The sequence below is a fragment of the Dipodomys merriami genome, unplaced genomic scaffold (assembly GCF_024711535.1).
Source record: "Dipodomys merriami isolate MVZ:Mamm:240054 unplaced genomic scaffold, mDipMer1.0.p SCAF_1, whole genome shotgun sequence".
NCBI classification, from domain to species: Eukaryota; Metazoa; Chordata; class Mammalia; order Rodentia; family Heteromyidae; genus Dipodomys; species Dipodomys merriami.
Window position 1 is genome coordinate 71,783,327 of NW_027202270.1, and position 23,542 is coordinate 71,806,868.

The window sequence follows — 23,542 nt, forward strand, 5'->3', positions numbered from 1 at the left end:
AGCCACTTGCATGATTTCTTTAGAAAAATATCTACTCTATTTCCTCAGTTTTTTGTCATATACTTTGTTTCTTTGTTGTTTACATGTAAGAGCTTTTAAAATATACCCTGAATGTAAGTGCATTAGATACAAATGATTTTCAAATAGTTTCTCTGATTCTCTGAATTGGCTTGTATTTTCTAGTGATATTTTCTCTTAAAACACACTTTTTTGTTTTTGTTTTTTTTTGTTTTTTTTTAATTTAATTTAATTTAATTTGTGAACATACTGTACAGAGGAGTTACAATTACATGGGCAGGATAATGTGTACATTTCTTACCAAGCATTGCAGCCCTCTCCTTTGTTTACCCTTCACATCCTTTCCCAGCATCCCCCCTCCCCCCAATCCCAATCCTTCTTCTTCCCCCCCCCCCCCCCCGCACCAACGTTGTAAAGCTCGTTTTGGACATGACAACTTGTACTTCTCATTGTTGCAACAGGTCCACCTGTATCCTTAAACAACTAGTTTTTCCCCATCTCCTCCACAAGTTATACTGACATCAAACATAGTGAAAGCAGGGGTTATAATGTGGGGGAGGGACATACAAAGCAACAAAGAGATAATCTTATAAATGCATTAGAAACACATGCATGAAATAAAAAACATTAAAATACACATCTAAGGGTTCATTTTCCTGACATCACATTATCTGACCTTTTCCGCTTGACTCATACCTATACTAGATATTGCAAATAAGGGAAACCATGGGACCTATGTTTCTTTGGGCCTGGCTTACTTCACTTAATATAATTTTTTCCAAACCTTTCCATTTCCTAACAAATGGGGAAATGTCATTCTGATGGAGGCATAGAATTCCATTGTGTATATATACCACATTTTCTTGATCCATTCATCTACTGAGGGACATCTGGGTTGGTTCCATATCTTAGCTATGGTAAATAATGCTGCAATAAACATAGTTGTGCTGGTAGCTTTAGTGTGGTCTTGTTTGTAAACATTTGGCTAAATGCCCAAAAGTGGGATTGCTGGATCATAGGGGAGATCTATGTGAAGTCTTTTGAGGAACCTCCATACTGCTTTCCAAAGTGGTTGAACAAGTTTACATTCCCACCAACAATGAAGTAAGTTTCCTTTCTGTCCACATCCCCTCCAGCATCTGTTGTTGTTAGAGTTCTTGATTTTTGCTGTTCTAACTGGAGTGAGGTGATATCTCAATGTTGTTTTGATTTGCATCTCTTTTATGGCTAGGGATGTTGAACATTTCTTCATGTGTCTATTGGCCATCCTTCTTTCTTCTTCAGAGAAGCTTCTCTTTAAGTCTTTCGCCCACTTATTTATTGGGCAGTTGTTTCTTTGAGGATTTGTTGTTGGGTGGTTTAATTTTTTGAGTTCCAAGTATATTTTAGATATGAGACCCTTGTCCATTGTATGGCTAGTAAAGATCTTCTCCCAATCGGTGGGCTTTCTATTGATCTTGCTAGCTATGTCATTTGCCCTGCAGAAGCTCTGCAACCTTATGCAATCCCATTTGTCCAACCTTTCTTTGATTTGTTGTGCTTCCGGGTCTCTATTCAGAAAATTTCGGCCTGAGCCAAGGAGACCTAGGGTTTCTCCTATTCCATCCTGTAATGTTTTCAGAGTGTCTGCTTTGAGTTCAAGGTCTTTGATCCATTTGGAGTTGATTCTGGTGCAGGGTGATATATAAGGATCTAGCTTTAGTTTTCTACATGTAGTTAACCAATTCCTAGGTATTTTATTTTTTGTGGGGCTATTACAAATGGAGTTGCTTTCCTAATTTCAGCCACACTTTTCTCATTGTTGGCATACAGAAAAGCCATTGATTTTTGGGGGTTAATTTTATAACCTGCTACTTTGCCAAAGTTTTGAATCAGCTTGAGTAATTTGGGAGTGGAGTCTATGGGATTCTTTAAATACAAGATCATGTCATCTGCAAAGAGGGAGAGTTTTATTTCTTCTTTCCCTATTTGGATCCCCTTTATGTCTGCATCTTGTCTTATTGCTGTAGCTAGGCATTCTAATACTAGATTGAAGAGAAGTGGAGAGAGTGGGCATCCTTGTCTTGTTCCTGAGTTAAGAGGAAATGGCTTTAGTTTTTCACCATTGAGTATAATGCTGGCTGTAGGTTTGTCATATACAGCCTTTATTGTATTGAGGAATGTTCCATGGATTCCTAATTTTTCCAGAACCTTCATCATAAAGGGGTGTTGGATCTTGTCAAATGCTTTTTTCTGCATCTATTGAGATAACCATGTGGTTCTTATTCTTGCTCCTGTTGATGTGATGAATAATATTAATTGATTTGCGTATATTGAACCAGTTTTGCATCCCTGAAATGAATCCTGTTTGATCATGGTGTATGATTTTTTGGATGAATTGTTGAAGTCGATTGGCCAAAATTTTGTTGAGAAGTTTTGCATGAATGTTCATCAAAGAAATGTGTCTATAGTTCTCTTTCTTTGATGTGTCCCTGACTGGTTTTGGGATGAGGGTTATGATGCCTTCATAGAATGTGTTTGGTAGTGAGCTTTCTCTTTCAATTTCATTGAAAAGTTGGAGGAGTATTGGTGTGAGCTCTGCGTAAAGCACAGTTTTAAATTTTGTGGAAATCCAATTAATCTATTTTACTATTTGTCATTTATACTTTATCATGTGCAACGAGTCTTTGCCTAATCCATGTTCATGAAAATTTTCTCCAGATTTTATCATAAAAATTGTATAGCTGGCTTTCTATACTTGATATGTTATATGCATATACTTTATATAATATATATTATATACTTGATTTACACTTGAAGAAGTGATACAGAAGCAATCTTTGTCATGTGCACAAGCATCTCTTAAACACCATTTGTCAAAGGTAGTTTTTCCTCGTAAAATATATTATTCTAATTTTTTATTAGTCTCTCATAGTAGGTTTCTTTGGGATTGCAACTATTTAGTATGGTGAACAATAGATTATGAGTATAATTAAGTTATACTGAAACAGCACAGATTTATAGCACATAGCATGACAGTAACAATGTTTCATGGTTTAATATTCATTTCCATGTTGATGATTATATATGTTTCCTTTCCGCTTTTTGTAGCTCTCTATGTGAGATCCAGGGAGCCTCTAGTAATTTGATAGTAAGCCAAAACTGTGTATATAAAAGAACATGTCACCTGCAAGTTGGTACAGTTTTACTTCTTCCATTACAATCTGTATTCTTTATCTCTGTTTCTGTGTGTGTGTATGTGTGTGTGTGTGTTTGTGTGTGTATGCCTCTCTCTCTTCTATTTATCATTATTTTTTCTTTTACCCTTTTTGTACTTTTTTGTACTCTTTTTTAAAATTTATAATTACCATTGGAAATATTTTTAATGCAAGTTAAATAAAAAAATCCTTCTCTTGTTCATGGTTTGGGGATTGAAAATATTTACTCATTTGTTTGTTGTTTCTTTTTGATTATTAAATAAGAAAGACTTGAACCTGAATTGTTGTTTTTTAAAAAATTTTATTATCCTTTTCAGGAAGTATTCTTCTATTCCTGGATTACTGAATAGCATTTGTGGTGAAAGGTTATTGCATTTTATTTAACCAATTTAAAATTTAACGATGTAAATTGCTTGACTCATGAGTTGGGGTATAGCAGAAAGAAGGAAGAAGAATAAGATTTGTTAAATAGTATCATAGATAGGATCTGACAAACTAACATTAAATAAATAGAAAGGAAAACATTTCTTAGGTATAAAGCAAATAAAAGATAGTTATACTACTTTTACAAAGCTCAACAACAGGTCTAGGTTATGATCTGAACAGAGAATCTTGATTCTTTGGAAATTTCAGTGTAGAATGTTATGTCCAGACATTTCTAATTTTAACTTGGCACGAGTTAGAAATCATAATACAAATTATTTGAACCTTCCAAAACTGTTGTATTTACACCAGGGATATTATTTCAAACTGCAGCTGTTGATACTTTAGCCTTAAAGAACAAGCCAATGAGTAAGATAGAAGCACATTTTATAAGAAAGTAAATGTAGCACATTCAATAGCAGGTCATTTTGACCCTTTGCAGCTCGATATATCTGTATGTGTAGGCTCAACTAGAGCAACAACAGAATTTTGACAATGTGACTACCTATCTCAGCGTCCTGCATTCACTTTACCATTTGATAAGCTCCTATCCTACCTTTACGACTGTCAATGTTCTAGTGGAACTGTTTTATCTTTTCCTGTGTTGATATGATATATGTGTGTTCTCCAGGAAATGAAATTCTTTGGACGACTATCAGAGTAGCTAAATACAATTACTAAAATACAAGACATTATTATAGTCATACTTCTGAGTAATTTCCCATTATAGTCAGAGTTCTGTGTAATTTGTCTATTTTTTAGATAAATTTTCCAATGCTCTTACTTTTTTCAGACATACTTTCTATGCTTTTACTTTTCCCTACACACAACATATCTGAAGTTTTCTCCTTAAAGTTAAGGGTTTTCCCTCTTCTTTCTTTCCTTTCTTCTTTCTTTTTATTTCTTTGTTTCTTTTATTCAAGGGGTAAAAAAGGTAGTGTTGTTATGGCTCTGCATCCCATTTCCAGTGCAAGTTTTTTTCTTGTAATGAAAGGAATGGAGTTTCAGAAACAGCACTGTCTTAGTTACAGTCTTAATTATGCCAATTCAATATTTTTTTAGTTCGAAGGGTCTTTGACTGTGTATTGATTTTCTGTGTACAATGTTTCAGGTCTATCTGAGTAGTTATTTTATTTTCACTATAAATTGACTCAAATTTCTTACTGTGGCTATTAAACATATTTAAGAATTTCATTTTTTCAAACACACACTCATACAATAAGTTTTTACACTCTTACTGTATCATGAGTTGGAAAAGGATGTGCTACTTTATAAAATTGTAATAATTGTAATTTTTGTACATTTTATTTGTCTTTTAAAAGCCATAACACATGTAATTTGTCATTATTTTAAAGAGCATTTTGAGATACACAAAATCATAAATCATATACAAATGCAGCATTTCAGATTATGCACAAGAACTGTCTGATTTTCATCTATTACATAAAGAAAGTAGAAGAGATTATTCCTGGATGATGAGACAGAATAGGCATTTTTGTAGTTCTTAAATTTGGTTAACTATGGAAAAGAAACATCTTCATCTCAGTTACCATACCAGCATGCTTCCTTTTGACTGGCAGGGGAAAGACCAGTAAGAGATGTGCCATGTCAATGAATGGGGATGATACACAATAAATTTATTATTCATATTTGTTTGCATTTTCTCCAAGAAATCATTTCTCATTGTGCTATGAAAGATGAAGAATTGTAGTGCTGAAAATACTACCAATAGAATTACTGCATTGTCAAAATGAGTTACAAGTACATAATGCAATGGAATGGAATGAATAATTTACTAGTTAATAATGAAAATACTTTTGACAATTATTAGTTTTTCATGCACTTGTCTCAACTAAAAGCACCATACAGGTCATATAAAAGTACCTTACTTTTTTAAAATCATAATTGTGTTTTCTAGGTTATCTTGACTTTAGCTTCAATTCTAATCATACCTATTATGTGTAAACTGCATGTTCACTGTGAGAGTGGAGGCTGCTCATGTGCAATTTCTGTTTTTACAGTCCTCAAAGTCAAGTAGAATCTAATGATTCATTTACTTGTTTCCATCTCAGTGCAGAAAGATATTAATTAATATATGTTATAAAGCCATATCCAAAGTGTTGAGTGTATTAAGTGGGTTAATAGCATATTATGCAGAATGAACAGGTATGAAAGTATTGCTTTACTAGCATCAGTTCTGTGAATAAAAGTACTTTTCATTGAGAGGGAATAATGAAACATGCTTCACATTTACCATTTACCCAAAACATAAAATACTATGTGTAAAAGTTTGTACAGTTTCTAGAAAATAATACTCAGTAAATGGCAGCTACTAATTTTAATGTTTTTTAGGATTCTCGGATGCTGGCAGAAAATAAACAAGTGACAAAAATTTAATTGCATGTGATAAACATGGTTCAGAAGTATTAATTACAATTTTGCATTCTCTCACACTTCTGTTGACCCCCAAATTATATATTTATACATCTTACACATGAAATCAGCTCTCTTCACCTACTAGCTTTTGTAAGAACTAAAAGCTTTTTTTTGAGAGTCCTCGAGAGAAAAACAATCAAAATCTTTCTTGGTTATAATGTTAATTTCTTATTATTTCTTGGGATGTAGGTATCCTTTGCTATACTGAATTTGTTAAGAATAATAATTCTTAAAGCTAATAATGTGAAGGAAAAACTATTTGATTAGTCCCTATCATATGAACAAAGCACTTCTATGAAAACACAATAGCTACTCTATTTTCTACTTGATTTGAAATACATTTTAAGAATAATTACTCTTTTTTTTCACCTTGCAGAATGTCAGGAACTATGTAGTACCATTTATCACTTTCTGACAAACTTTTAAATTGCTATGATGTCAATTTAATTTTGCTTATTTTTTTACCACATTAATAGCTAAAAATGAAGTACTTGTCACATTAACTTATGGAAATATTGAGTAACTGCATATATGGAGCTGGATTTGTTTTATTTTCATGTATTATTAAAATTGTGATATGTCTACATTGAGTGAATCTAAAGGTATATAGTATTAATAATAAAACTTATTACAGCTATATTCAAGTGATGTTGCTGACATATGAATTTTAAATGCATTTCTAAGTTATATAGAGTCCATATTTTTAATTAATTGCTACGAAAAAATAGAAGACCAACAGTTTTTCTACATATGGATTAAATATTTGTAAATATGAAAATTAAATATTTAATGAAAAATTTTGCCAAAATATCCTCATGTAAATGTTAGATATAGATAGATAGATAGATAGATAGATAGATAGATAGATAGATAGATAGATAGATAGATAGATAGATGGTTTACATTTCTTTCTGTCCAGAATAATGGCCTTTTTAAATAAAAAAATGAAAAATCAATTATTTGTGACTCTCTCATCAGATGTGGGCTCTGTCGAGGGACTTGCTTATCACAGAGCCTGGGACACACTGTACTGGACCAGTTCCACAACCTCATCCATCACTAGACACACAGTGGACCAGACACGACCTGGAGCATTTGACCGAGAAGCCGTCATCACCATGTCGGAGGATGACCACCCACATGTGCTAGCCCTGGATGAATGCCAAAAGTAAGAACCTCAGTTTCATTGCTTAATGAAGGTTATATTTGAGAAGAATACTAAAATATATTAATCTTGTAGAGGACTACCATTGAAAATGAAGGTTTCCTGTATTTTTTCTTCATTCATACACTAATTTTAATGAGAGCATTGCAAGTATGAATAAACACAATCTGAGTTATTTAAATAACAGGTATCTTAAATATGATTTGATCAAAGAAACTTTCAATAGTGAGAAGAAAAATGGAAACAAAATAATGTTGGTACAAGGAATTATACGTTTAAAATGGCATGGTTAATAATATATGTTGAAACCAAAAGAAGGTTTAAACTTTAATCAGTAATTTAAAACCGAAGTATCCTCAGATGAAATTTCACGAACACAAACACAATGAACACATTATTTTATAGTTCTATTTTCAACAATATATTTGAAAATAGTCTAAGTGCTCTATGGCTGCTGATAAACTGTTCAAACACTATGCATGCAAACAAGTCATAACATGTGTAAAAGCTGCTATACAATTGAGTAAATTAAAAACAAAGTAAAGTAGGAAAATATGCATTAAGATGTCTTAAAAATAGCCAGTTATTTAGAAAATGGGTGCTGCTCTACAACTTAGGTAAAGAAAACAATATATTGAGTTTCACTTTAATAAAATATGGTAAGGTGGCTATTTTTTCTTTCCTAACAAATAACTAACCCAGAGTAATCTAGACTTCTATGGGAAGAAGCTCTTTTTAGTTGTGATGATGAAGAAAAATCTAAGGAATTAAAAGTAAAAAAGATAATGATTAACCCTAACCCCTTATCAGAAGAAGACTCCATAAATTGATCAGAAATGATTATAAGCTTGGGTGCTTACAGAGTCAGACAAAAGGTTACACTTAGTTCACTTCATTGAGCAGCATATCATTTGGAGAAATTTTTCAAGATTGAGAAATACAAAGACCTGACTCAAGCAGCTCAAGTGTGTTCGTTCAAAAAGACTCTGGCTTGACAGTGCAGATTAGCCACATCAACTTACCGACTACTTCATTTACTTATATGACTCATATAGATAAATCAATAGAGATCAATATTTAAACATTGGATGTCAATGTTTAGCTCTGAGATTCACTAGAAATATCAGAATAGTAAAAACAAAGAAGAAACAGTTCCAACATAAAAATTTAAAAAATGGCCAAGGAGTTCATGAATGAATTGAAACAAACATATGGAGGTAACTGTCCATACTTTATACCATTAATTTAATTAAGGAGTGCTTTGTCCTAAAACTCTTTATTGCATAGATTAAAATTTCACTTTGCAAATAGCAAGCTGTGAATTTGAGTTAAACATATCAGTCTATTTAACTGGAAAATTACTTGCAATTAAAATTTTTAATATAAAAATAATAATCATGATACATATCAGTGAAACCTTCAAGTAGCCATTGTGTATTAATGTATTAACAGACATTTAAGTCTAAAATTATCAATCAAAAATGAAATGCTCTTTTTGGCAAAAAAACTGATTCTATACTGATTTCCATACATATATACTTATTTTCCATACTTGATTATTTTAAACAACTTTTTCATTTATAGATCAGATTAATTTTTTTGACATAGAACAGAAGGTAACTAAGATCTCCTCAATAGATTTGTTGAATGCTTTTTAGAAAATATCAGGTAGAAAGGTTAGTCTTTTCAATTTATCTTTTTCCAGTAATAGGCATAACAAGATTCTCAAAAACTAAAAATAATTTAAAATTTCATATAGAAGATTGTTTTTCAAGTATTTTTTTCTTTTTGTCTTGTTTGTTAGTTTAATCTGTCTTTGGGAGGGTAAGCATAAGGCAATGAAATGGTGGAACAATGAAAAGGTGAACAAATGCAGCAGTGGTACTCACTAGACACTATGTTAAAAATGAACTATACAAATTGTAGGTGAGAATGAGAGGGAAAAACTAGCAAAGATGGAGGAAAGGAATGATATTGTCCCAAAATAAATGTACTTATTACCTGAAATACATAACTGTACCTATTCTGTATATTACCTTTACAATAAAAGTAAAAATTAAGAAAAATAAATAAAACACAACTTACTCAATGGATATGGTTTATTATTTTTAAGTAGCAAGTAGAAAGCTTTGTAAAAATATTTTTCAGTAGTAGGCTTCACAAGTGTCTCAAAAATACATAGTTAACAAATCTGTTTGTTTGATCCCTATATTGTTCTTCAAAGATTACATATGGAAATGTTTTACGCAATTGTGCTGTAAATATAAAATACTGCATTAGTATTTTTTCTTAATTACTATGTACTAAACAAAATGTTCCAGAGGTTGAAAGTAGCCAACTTACTCATTTCATTCCATTTCTTTGTTTCTTCCTGTAATAGTTTAGTATAACCTAATGTAATAAACTCTGTTATGATCTTACAGATACATAGTAAGTAAAGAGCTGTTTGAGTAAAAATGGGGCTTAGAGACTAGAACTTGTCAGCCCTCATAAACTTTCAGAGACACGTAATTGTCTCCAAATACCTTAGGGCTTCCTCAAAGTATGGTTTTACCAATATTGCTCTGAAATATTTTGTAAAATCTAACAAATAACATGTTTAAATATATGAAATTTGTACCTAAAATTCAGAAAAGAATATTATATTTTTAATTATACTGAAAGAATGAAAATAAAAATAACTTTGGAAATACAAAAATTTGGTCATTTTATTCCCTCCATGAGAAAGATAAAGGAAATGCAGAATAAATATCCAAATACTGAAACAGTAGGGAGATTTTAATATTTATGCATTTTAGAAAAGAAATATAGTTAGGACAATTATATCATAGCCATTTCCAAATTGACTGTACTATATCTACTCAAATATATGTTTGTACTACATAGAAAATTTAAGATTCTTCTTTATTAATTCAAACAAATCCTTGTTACTCATCAAACTGAGTCAATTTGTTATTTGAAGGAAATAAGAGAAGTACTGTCCTTCAGAAATATTTGCAGACTTTACTCAAGAATCCTAGAAATATATTTGTACACATACAATGTCAGTCTCTCCTCTATCTCCCAGTGGACGTTAAGAGTTTTATAACCATCATACTGTGTAATCATATGTCAATATTTTCCTTTGACTTAAGTAGTTTGCATGGTTATTTTTTTGTCAATGAAAAACTTAATATGATTTTCCTTTAGTTTAATGTTTTGGACCAACTGGAATGAACAGTATCCAAGCATCATGAGATCAACACTGACTGGGAACAATGCTCAGGTGGTGGTCAGTGCAGACCTGCTCACTCCAAATGGCCTCACCATCGACCATCGTGCAGAGAAGCTCTATTTCTCAGATGGAAGCTTGGGAAAAATTGAAAGGTGTGAATATGACGGATCCCAAAGACATGTAAGTTAATCCAGAATTTTCCAATTAGAGCTTTATACAATAACTTTGGAAAACATATGCTTTTATATTACTAAAATATGTCTATTGAGAAATTTTAAAATAGCTTCTTATTTCAATCTATTCAATTTTAATAATCTATTCAAGTACAAAAAATAACTCTCTCGATATTTTGAAACTATTTTCAGCTGCATTTGCTGCCGTAGAAACACGTGATCTTTTATAAATGCTATTCTCCATGCAATAATGAAATCTTTCCTAGTTATTAATTGAACTGGAATTGTTTGAATAATTTGCATATACTTTATGGTTATTTATAGTTGTCAATAATATGAAATGAGTTAGCTGTCCTAGAATAGAAGGAAATAGAAAAGAATGCAATGTGAAGAGAACAAAACTAGGTTCCTTATTCAGCCAGACTTAGGTTCTCATTAGGGTCTAAGTGTCTTTTCTCTGGGTTCCAAATGAAGTGTTAGTGGAGGGATGATTAGGCTCTCCCTGGAGTACCCCAGAAGCAGGTATTTTGGGGCTGATGAACTACAAAATCTTAATCCTACAGAAGTAGTAATTTTGAAATAGAGAAGGTTTGGTGGAGGGGTATTAGATCTGCTTGTGACATCCCTGGAGAAATCCTCCCCCACATTCAGTGTCTCCTGGAGGAGGAATAATCCCCCTGTCCTCTGCTCTCTGAGGATTCAATGCAGTCTTCTATATTGGGAAGGACTAACAATAGAATTGATGGGAAAAATTTTTGAAGGTCAGCTAGTAAATCTATTCCAGTTTTTCTTAGAGCATATTTAATATTAGGAAATTCAGTTGTAAATTTATTTAATTCATGAAAATTCTAAAGCAAATCCTGAATTTAAGCCTTCCTTTAAATATTAACTGATTGACTATTGCCAATGCTTCTACAGCATCTAATTAATATATAAAAGCAAAGCTAAAATGGACACCAATATGATACTCTCTAACTCTGTAAAACCTTGTGGCAGGTATTGTGAATTCAAATAGCTAAAAGTAATGCTGGTTTTCTTTACATTTAATAGTGGAAATAAAATAATGTTCATTCAAAAATGGCTAATAATATAATATAAATTCTTTGTATTTCAGTTTCAATTCTCATTCAGTTTCAATTCTCAAATCTCAAGGCCAGATGTTATACTGGACAGAATTTTCATCTCAAAACCTTCCTTAAACCATAAACCCATACACAGAATATTTTGTGTTGAATCTTTTATGAAAGTTCATCATGTAATATCCCACTGTCTGTTTGTCTTGGATTTTGGCAGCAATTGTTATTCGTTTTTTAAAAAAGAAGAAAATCCACCTATATGCCAATGTTCATGGCAACCAGATGGATTACAGTTATCACCTTCATGGAAAGCATTGTGAGTTGTGTTAGTCCAATGAGGTTGGTTTAACAAAATGCCACTCATATTTGGTTTTCCTTCAGCAACTGCATTGTTATATATCTATTTAATTGATTTTCCCCACATGTGTCTATGATAACTAGAGAATTAATTATTTTTTTCATATTGGATGCATTGTATAAGACACAGGAGAAAAGGTTAATAGAGTAAAATTATAGTTGAAAAATCATACATGAGAAATAAGTATGAAAATGTAAAAATTCTGTAAAAAATCACCATGAAACTTAAGAAGACATACAAAACATTGTTCAGTATAAAAAGTCAAACAAAGCTGATGGATGTAATAAAACAATTCCAAGGAGCAGCCAAGGGGGTAAAAATTTCACAAAAGAACATTTTTTGCATAATTATATATTCCCTGACTTTGGATGAAGCAAGCAATGGTAGAAAGCAATTGCTAGAGTTGAATGATCAAATATCCCTAACAAGATGGAGGGAAGAGAGTTAAGTTAGCCATTTCAGTGAAGTATATTTGAAAGATTATGTCTGTAATGAAAGGGATGTAACCTATGTTTAAGTTAATTGACAGTGAAGTGTGGAGAGATTCTTGTAAATTTATTGATTGAGTGGTGATAAATGCTGTATATAAATTCATTAATTTTTTTGTGTATAACACAGTTTTAGTAATATTATGGATAATTTAGGAGCCTGAATTATAAAACTTACTTCACTACATAGGACACATTTTCTGACTTTATAAATTTAAGATGCCATTGTTCTATTCAAAGTACACTTGGAAAAACTTGTCTGTCTTTGAATTTCCATAGAAATTAAAGTGTGAGAAAGTATGTTTCAAAACAATAAGCATTTCTACACATTTCAATAGATTTTCAAGCCTTTTCTATGGTCATGTTCACTATGTGTCTTTAGTTAAGAACTAGTATATCACTTTGTCTGATCAGAAAACCATTTGTTAAAAAAATATGGTATATAGTATGGTCAGTATTTGTGGAGATTTAAAAATGTTCATATCCTATGTACAGATCACTATGGTTAGGCAGACATTTAAAAATGAAGTCATTCTTCCAGCCATTTTACACAGAGGCTACTTTGAGACAGATTTTACATTCTTCCTGAAGGTGTGCTTGGGTGATGATTCTGTATTTATGCTACATTCTGCTGTATTAGGGATGCAAGAAATGTGCCACCACACCAAGATTCTTCTATGGAAATGGATGGAATCTTACCAACTTTCTTTCCTCCTGGAGTGGAACACATGACCCTGAAAATCGCTGCTTTCTATGTAGCTTTATATAACTTGTTTGGCTATTAGTCAAGAGAGCTTTTGTAAACATTTTTACCCTTACTGCCCTCTAACTAGCATCTTACTGATTTAGACCTCTAAGAAGTTATTATTATAGGTGTGATCCCCTAATGACCTGAAGAAAAGTTTTATTTACAAAAATACTCTTTTTGACATTAATGAGGAAATGGAGATGAGTGAATCATAATCCAAAACAGCCCAGTTAAACAAGATCATACCTCAGTAACAAAGCAGGCTGGAACATTCCTGTAATTTCTACTACTTGGAAGGGAGAGATCAAAGTCTAAGCCCAACAAACACAAAACTGAGATATACGGTCTGAGGAAGATCAAGAAAAAAAAAGTACTGGGTTGTAGCTCAAGTGTTAAAACATGCAATCTCTGATCCCCAGTGCATCCAAAAAATCCAGATACTTCTCTTTGTTACATTTCTGAAATGTAAAAATCCTTGTCTTATGATTGATTTATTGTATTACACTTAAAGATTTATTTTATTGTTCTATTTTATCTTAGTCTCTGGCCAACTTAAATATAAGTCCACAGATAAAGTCAGACTTGCATTGATAACAATTCCACAATTGCCTAGGCTTTCCTAATTTTAATGTCCCTGCCTAGGTTTTGTACCAAATATTTATTGAGGAATACATTCTCTAGTTAGTGGTAAACAGCTGAATAGTCTTGGGCAATCTACTTATTGAATATAAAAGAAAGCAGACAATAAATTAATTCTGTTTCATCTTTGTTTCTGTTCAATTTCTGTCATTTCTAGTGTTCCAGTAGCTGAAACAATGACTAATCTTGAAAGGGTCTAAGACAGCATGATTATAGCTTTTCTCCTTGCAGCTCCCATAAGTGTTAATCATTTCCTGGAAGGGTACCTGCTATCTGAGTGACACAACCCTTGTGAAGAGATGTTTGTGTTCCTGGAATTGCCATTGATGATGATGGGTCTTATGTCTGACATTCTTTTAGAAACTTTGTCCATAGTTGTTTTAAAGAATACTCTCAGGCAGAAAAGCTCAATCCTAGAACAGTTTTGACTGAGAATTCCAGGATGATCTAGCTCCCCAATAAATAAAATGTGATAGCATTAATTTATTTTGAAGAAGAAAGGGAAGTTTTAAAACAAACATATTAATAGTAAGTATTATCAATCACAAGCTTATCACTTTGTCAGAAAATATTTACTTATAAAACAAGTTAATTATTCAATAAAGAAATATTTTAAAATTATTCAATAAATAAATGTTTAAATCAAAATGTACATATGTATATATATAAAATGTCTATCGGTTTACCTTTTATCCAACTTACATATCTATTTTCTATCTAAAATATATGTATTTTTATGAATCTATTTTTTCACATATTTTAAAGACAATGTGGAAAACTGAAAACTGATTTTTGAGTCAGAGAAGAGTAACATTTCTGAAAAAATAATTTAGAACTCAAAACCACTTTCTATTATTAAAGACATGGCAACAGACTACTTCCAATTTTGTTAAAGGTTAAGTATTTTGATGTATAAATTTTAGTTGTTGATATAAAGAATGAGAATGAGTGTGGACAGTCACTAAAACTTCAGTGTACTAAAAATATTCATAACATTACCTGGAAGAATCTAGTAATAATTCATGGATCAGGAAGTTTTGACACCAAAGCGTAATTAAAAACTTTGTATACTTCCATGTCAAATACTTATGCATATGATGGTTCCAAACATCTCAATTATTGTAAATTTTCTCTTATTTTTGACAAAGTTTTGTAGCATCAAATGTGGCCCTATTTGAAAATTACTATTTTAGTCAAATCTACCTTGAAACTTTTCCAAATTTGACATTTAAAAATGAACTTTAATATAAAGAAGATATACATACATCTAGCAATTCTTAACATTATAGGAACATGGAACGTATAAATCCTCAAAATTAAGGAGTAAAAGACAAGACAGCATTGAGATATCTTCACTTAGATATAAAATAACCACGAGGGTGCAGCTATGGAAACAAACTTACATCAACCATCTTACACTAGATACTCAAATACTGAAAGTAGTGGTGGGTAATGTGATTTCCAAAACTGGTGATAAGATCATGAAAATATTCTAGAGAAAACCATCTCTCAGTCTATGTGAAACTGAAAAGAACTAAAACAAAAATGTGTCCTTGATATTATTAAAAATGTGTGTGTGTGAGGATAAAAGTGATTTTTAGGTTCAGATAATTGCAAATAGAGTTTTACCTTTGTTCATCTTGTAAGACCTTGATTCATCTTTAAATCTGACTCTCAGATAATTCACTGTATAGAATGAACGCCTGTGAATTGTAGGGCATCCAGTTCCTACACTTGCTCACCAAACTACCTCGCCCTAGTCCCTTAATTATAAATAACATCTTACCAGAATACAAATAGTGAATGGAGCTATCACCATTAAGCAACATTAAGAAGACTGAGTGATTGCATGGGAGCTTTCTACTCTGTCTAGAATGTTAAAACACATGTAGTGCTATCTCAAACACATTGTGGTGCTAAGTCTATCAACACTTCCAGAAACATTGGCAAGAAGTAGAACTCCAGTTAACAGATCTCTGTAGAACTGGAATTTTAAGAGGTGAGCCAATGAAATATAAAGAACTCCCTGTATCCACTGCCTGTCACCAAAATGTCATCAACCTTTTCGTGAAAATCCTATTGGCCACTGAAACCTGAAATGCCTTTGACACCAGACATTCAAAGTATACCACTAAATACCCATATTATTATATCCAATTTTAGCTGAACTTATTTTTAAATATCCTTGGGAATGAGTAATTATACTTTAACCTTTTAATTATTAATCTCTTAAGATATTAAATAAAATGTGATGCAAAGACATGACAATCAAATTCTAATCATCAATAAAATTATTGCCTAAACTATATTAATTCTTTAAAAAATAAAATTTATTGTAAAGGTGATGTACAACAGGGTTACAGTTACATGTCAGGTAATGAATAAATATCTTTTGATCAGTGTCATCCCCTCCATCCTTCTATCCCAATTTTTCCACTCTAGACTTTCCTCCCCTCAAGTCATACAGTTTATTTCCAACATAGTGTCTAGTGGGTTTCACTGCTGAATTAATTTACCCACTTCCCACCATTTCTGTGCTTCCCCTTCTTCTCTCCAAACCAGATAAGCTTATATACAAGACAAAAGGTACAGAAATAATCAAAACAATTTACAAAAGGGAATAAACCAAAGGAAAAAGGAAAAAAGAAGAAAACAAAAGAAAAATAGAAAAATATATTGTAAATAGTGCAATAAAAACACATATTAACACTTTTTAAATAGCTTTCTCTTTTAATTTCATTTCTTGTATTTATTTTTTGTTTATGTGATAATGGGGAATTAAACCTGGGGCCTCATGCATACTAGGCTAGCACTGTATCACTAAGCCACATTCCCAACCCATATACCAATTCTTATAGGGATTTTTAATACATAGTAGTTGAATGAAAATGGAGTAAATGTATTAATACATTATCCTACAAATGGGACCCATAAAAAGTAATGAATGAAAAAGTTTGTATTAATATTCTCAGACTACTATAACAAAATACAATCTCTTGGACATTTTAAATAAATAAATAAATAAATAAATAAATAAATAAACTTATTTCTCAAACCTTTTGGTAGCTAATTCACAAGTTTTCTGTAAATTGAGAATAGAAAAAATGCTTTTTACAGTAGAGCTAAATACTAAGCAGGGCATTGCAAAGGTTACCAGATGCTCTGGCTTCTGTAACTCTAAGGAATAAACAGTTAGCAGTTAATATCTTAAATATTTAGGTGAGGATACCATTTAGAACTTAAAAATTCTGGCAACAGAATTTTTCAAAAACCTAAAGAGAGAAATGAATATAATTTTTCCAAGAGAAACTTCCAAGAATAGCTACCCCCTTTACAACATCATCAGAAAATAAAAGTAAAAACTTGTCAAAAGTAATGTTCACATTGATACAGTTAAGCTACAGAGCATTCTTATCAACATAATGATTTCCACATCCTTTCCAAAGCAGTGCATATTCCTTTATGTTTCACCCCTGTTCAATCATTGGTAACCACTAATATGCTTTCCAATTTCATAAATTTATAACTTCAAGAAAGTTATATGATTGAACTATGAGCATGTCAACTTTGGAATTAAGCTTTAGAGATTAGACCTTCAACATAAATTTTTACTATACACAATTCAGCCTATGGTCATTCTCATCTGTAAATGCAGATATTCCACTGTATTTTAGACATTCATTTGTTGAACATCATAGTATAGTTTGTAGTTTAAATTAGAGTTTGATGATCTTTGTATATAAGTTTTTGGCTTAACATAATTTTTCTGTGGCTAATGAATAAAAGTCCATTTCTTATATTGTATGTTAGTTATATGTTTACTTTTATTTTTAAAGAAACCATCACTCTGATTTATAGAAAGGCTATACTTTTAGAGTATTCAATGCTCTTCATGGGTTCTTTAATAGGATTTTGTTGAATAGGCAGTTTGTAAATATTTTCTCTTGTTCAGATTTTGTCCTAAATTCTCTACATTTTTTTCAAAGTAAAATTTAACTAAAATTTAGCATAATAGTCTGCCACTGTCAATATCTCAGAAAATTTATCCTGTTTTTGTCTAAAATGTTTTATAGTTTAAACTTTGATTCATGGTCTATCTATCTATCTATCTATCTATCTATCTATCTATCTATCTATCTATCTATCTATCTATCTAGCTTATGGATCATCTATCTATCATGCATGCTAGACATGCATTCTACCATTAAGCCACCTTCCAAGCCCTTGTAGTCTATTTCAATTATTATTTTTCTTATAGGATATTAGATACAAGTCTGCCTTTTTTTTCTTGTGATAGTCCACAATTTCTCCATTTAATTACTTGAGAAACATTATCAGAAACTATTTGTAAATATTTATATGTGCCTATCTGCTTTTTATGTATTCTTTCATTTATTCATGGATCTATCCTTGCACCAGTGTGGTTCATTAGCTATATTTTGTCTTTTATATTATTAGCTATACAATGTGTGAAAATTGTGTAGATTTTTTTCTCTCATTTTATTCTTATTTCCAAAATTGTTTTGCTTTCCACCATAATTTAGAATAGTCCATCTAAATCCAAAAAGAATATTAACATATATGTAGAGATAGAAAATATGTTTTTTTAATTTTATTTTACATGTCTTTGTCAATATCTAGATCTACATTATTTACAACTATATTTATATAATCAATCAACTAGTGTCATTTTTACCAGTTTGTGTAAAATTTAGGAACTTTATATTCCTTTCTGGTCTTTTAGATTCTTCCATTTGTAATTTAATCGCCCTAGTATATTTCTATATATCCATTTAGAAGCATATAGGATAATGTTAGATTTCTGTTGCTTCAATCATCAGAAGTTACTTAGAACATTCAAACTGAAAGGAAAATCCTGTTTGATTTAAATCAACTTGTTCTCCCCTTGTTTCATGGTATTTGGGTTTCCTTCTTTTATTACAACTCTTGTTTTAAAAAGAATACTCTTCCTTTGAAGATCTGATGGTAGAAAATTCTTTTACATTCCATCTAAGAGTGTGTTGAATTCGTTTCTTTATTTCTGAAGAATATTTTAACTTCTGGGGACAGTTGTTTTATTTTACATAAGTATAATATGTAAATATTTTGATGGCATGTATAATGCTTTGATATAGATACACATATATTGTAAAAAGATTAAGTCAAACTGATGTACTCAGTTTTTGTACAATAGATGATGCAAAAGCTTATTCCTCCTAGCCAATTAGAATTTTATGCCCTTTAACAAACATCTCCTCCTTCTGTACCCATATAAATTTTACCTGCTAGGCTATCCTCTACTTATGAGTTTAACTTTTATTATATTTTAAATTTTTCACTTGAATGAAATTCATTCACATGAATGAAATGTTTGTGCCTGTGCGTTGTTAATTTCACTTAGTACATGTCCTCCAGATGCACCCATGTTTTTACAGAATTTCCAAATTTTAATTCTGATGTGACTTGACATAAATTTTGTGGGATTTTTTCCTCTGGAATTTGCTCAGTACGTAGGTTGAGTATGTAAGCTTATGTATAAAAGTGTTTACTGATTGTTTATCAAATACTTTTCAATTACTGAAAACTTCTCCTGTGTAGACATTTACCATATAAGTGCCTTGTATTTTCTTATAATTGCACATGTCAATGAAGATTTGCTTCTTTATATATTTTTTCTTTTCTAGTCTATTTTCTTATGTAGTTCAGAATGAAGTTTTTGTTTTTATTATTGTGTTTGATGCTTGAATTGATTCATGCTTCTTTACCTTCCAATAAGCTACAAAGCTCAACCATTTTTGTGTTTTTAAAGTTAATATGCTTTTAATTTCTACGTTGCCATTAGGCCTTGGTTTATACTTTCTCTTTGTGAAGATTTTTCCATTTCTTCTCCACGGCTTTCACTTTTCAAATTTGGGTCAAGTGTGCCTGTCATTAGTCAATGGAACATTTTTTAATGGCCACTTTACAAATTTTGACAGATAATTTTAACAGTTCTGTCACTTTGATTGTGTGCTTTATTGGTATGACTTTATTTTATTCCCTTTGTAATTTTCTGTGTTCTTGATTTGATGAATGATTTGGATAGAACCATTACAGTTTCATTTTGTTTTGTGAAACTCCATGAGCTTTATTTGGTATTAATCTGGCAAGACAAGAGGAGGGTGCTCTGATGTTATTGATAAGTGGAATTACAGGTACAAAATCCCCAAATGATATCTGAACTGGATTATGACTTCTGTGTACTTAGGTTTGAGGACTGGGAATTCACACTTCCTATTTGGTGCATGTGTTCCCACCTAGATGGATGATGGTGAAACACTTGACTTTTCACTGTGTATGTCCTGGCATCAGTCCAAATAGGAATGAGTAGGAATACTGTTGCTGCTAGAAATGTAAGGAAGTCCATCTTCTCTATTCATTCTTTACTAGGACAGGTATGTGTGTGTCTTGTTTATTTGGCTTGAGTATGGCACTTATTACATAATATGATTTTTTCTATTTCTAATCTGTCCCTCTTTTGGTGTATTTGGCTTAAGTGAGAGGAGTTTTATTAGGTTACTTATTTTCTTTATGTTGACATTTCTAGGTTTCAATCTTAATCAGTTACAGGTTTAAGATAATGAAACAGAACTAAAAACAAGGAAATTCTTATCACATCATTCCCTGGTCTCAAACTACCTACCTAGGTCTCTTTCTTCTCTCAATTATTTTCAGCAATCTTATGTTTATATTATATATAATTGCCATGGCTTTAGATATAGTTTGGGAAATAAATAAAGTATATATACTCTATTTTCCAGAAACAAAAGTTAGCATGCTCATAATTTCTTAGAAACGTGCAATGGCTAAATGAAAATACCTTGCTTTAAACTTACAATGATATATACTAATTATATTCTGCAGTTAGCAGAACCTCTATGTGTGGATTTCAATCTGAAGAAACATTCTTGCATGTTTGTACTGGCACTGGGGCCTTATCTCAGGGTGTGGGCACTGTCCTTTAGCTATTTTGCTCAGAACAGGCACTATCCATTTGACAGCTACATTTCTAGCTTTTTGTTGGTTAATTGTTAAGAGTTTATACATACTAGTCTTCAACCTAACAGAAATAAATATGGAGAAGGTGAACAGAGTGGATTACCTAAGTTTTATCATCTAAGTAGTACATGGTCATATATTAAGGCTCATATGACCATGTGATATAGCTACACATAGGATTCTCTGTAAAGGAATACAATAAACCCTGAAATGGATAGTGATGGCTGTTTCAGTTCTAAAGTTATGGGTGATTCAGAGAAAATTATTACTTTTTATTTCAAAAGCTTGCTCTAGGCTTAGGATTATCTTCAGGTCTACGTACAACTATATCATTTACTCTGAAACTTGACTAGACCAGCTACTGGAGAATATGCATATGGAAATGATGCTATATCTTAATTATATTAGTAAAGGAGTATAGGCTTAGCATACTTTTCAAAAAACAGTGTGATGTAGCAAAAATAAATACATTTTTGTTTTGGAGCTAGATATGAATTTGAAGCCTGAGACCATGACTTATTGTTTATCTTCATACTCTACATTTTTGTGTAAAATATAATAAAACCATTTATTTCTTATAGTTTGTATTTTGAACAGTTAAAATATCTGTCATTTACAACCTGGTATCTGATGAGAATTAACAAATATTTATTGTCATAAATTCCTCATGAGTTACATAAATTTAAAAATGAATCCAACTTAAAATATTGTAACTCTGTTATACATATTTATGTAAACATGCATTTGAATTATAATAAAATATAAATTGCTTAATTGCCTCTTCTATAGGACTTTAACATGTACAATGAATATTATTTGTTTTTTCATTTTTGCATCACCATTAATTATCACAAAATTTGCATATTCCTGTATTTTTCTGAGTGATAAATGAAAACATAAACATAACAATTATAAAAATGTTTTCTGTTAATTTAATTTTTAAAAAGTATTTTCAGTATTAAACCCAAGACAAAACTTATCTATTTCAAATATCCTCCAGGGTAATTTTCTGAACTCCGTGCCAAGGATATTCCTTTGTGGTGAGATAGCATGATATTGCATTAGGGCTAATGGTGTTTATTTCTAACACAATCCCTTTGATTTAAATCCACATACATTTTCAGTGACAGTTAAGCTTGGTTAGTCTTGCAAATTAAACTATTACTGAAGCTAGACTCTCTCAAAAGAAATGTGTTCCTAGACAAGAATAATGGTCAGTATCTAGGGCAACTAGTGTATTCACCCAGAAAATAACTGGTGTTCCTTCAGCCTGAGATACTGCTACTGATGGATTGATTTAATATTTCTTGGAAGCTTTCAATTTGTTAGGCATCAGACAGAATTTTCAAAAGACTAGCCGCTGCCTGCCTCATTGTATAAATTCATATACAATGATTAAATGACCGAGAGCCAAGGGAAGTTAGCTTTTCTGCCTGCATATATTGCTCAAATTTCTCCCATATTAATTTTACTCAGGCACTGAACCGAGAACTAACACATGAATAACTTTAAAAAATACTTTATTTTGCAAACAAAATCCACAGACAAGGAAACACAGGAGACTGAAAAGGGTCATACCCATTTATGGTAATCCAAGTTACCATAAATGAATTTCCAATTATTCTGAAGTTCTAATTTTTGTATTATCAGGTTGATTTCAATGTATATCTTATTTCTTTTATACACACACACACACACACACACACACACACACACACACACACACACACACACACACACACACACACACACAAAGGTGAGCACCAGGGGTCCACACTTGTAATCGCAGCTACTTAGGAGGCTGCATTCAGGAGAATTGTGATTGCAAGACAGCACTGATGGAAAAGTGTACAATATTCATTCTTATCCAGAAAAACACAATGCCTTTCATAAAAGGTATGATAAGAAGCAAAACATAGGACGATCACAGTTTCAGTATATGCCTAGGTAGAAAGCAAGACCTTTCTCAAAAATAAGGAGTGCAAAGCAGGATTGTCAGCATGGTTCAGGGATATAGCACTTGCATAGCATTCAGAAGGCCGGAAGCTGAAAGACTAATACCACCAAAAAGAATGATAAATAAACATAAAAGCAACCAAGTACATGATTTGTTTTTCAGGTTGAATGCGGTTGTCTGTAGGCCTTCAATTTGCAAGGCTATTTTAAGAATGTATTTCATTTATATGATGAGATTTGAGAAAACAAATAAGTTAAGAAAAATCTAAATTTCTACTTCTTTCTACTGTACTAATCAATGAAATCCCAAAAGGATTATGATGATGATTTCTTCTTGCTAGATTATTATATGCAAAAGAGATGACTACTATCTGCAAAGTAGAAAAGCAGTGAACCCACTTCCTCAAGTTGTTCTAAACAGGTACTATTCTACAGATCGAGGCTCTATTTTCATGACTTAAGCAACTTCTAAAGCCCCTACCTCTTAGTACAGGTTAATTAACCTTGGAAGCTAATCAAATGAATTTTGTGAGACATTTACATCACATATCAGCTAATTTAAGAAAAAGGAGAGGTTATAATTTTCTTTTTTCTTTCTTTTGGATGGTACTGG

The 23,542-nt window shown here is 31.5% G+C and overlaps 1 protein-coding gene across 5 annotated transcripts in view; it reads left to right on the top strand.

The window, feature by feature from the left end:
- Positions 1 to 23,542, top strand: part of Lrp1b (LDL receptor related protein 1B) — a 1,866,674-nt gene that overhangs the window by 1,498,810 nt on the left and 344,322 nt on the right. For all 5 annotated transcript variants that reach the window (XM_070023764.1, XM_070023773.1, XM_070023793.1 and 2 more), the window contains exons 42-43: positions 7,053 to 7,242; positions 10,429 to 10,633. In XM_070023764.1, the coding sequence (XP_069879865.1) occupies positions 7,053 to 7,242; positions 10,429 to 10,633 (395 nt within the window). The remainder of the gene's footprint in view (positions 1 to 7,052; positions 7,243 to 10,428; positions 10,634 to 23,542) is intronic.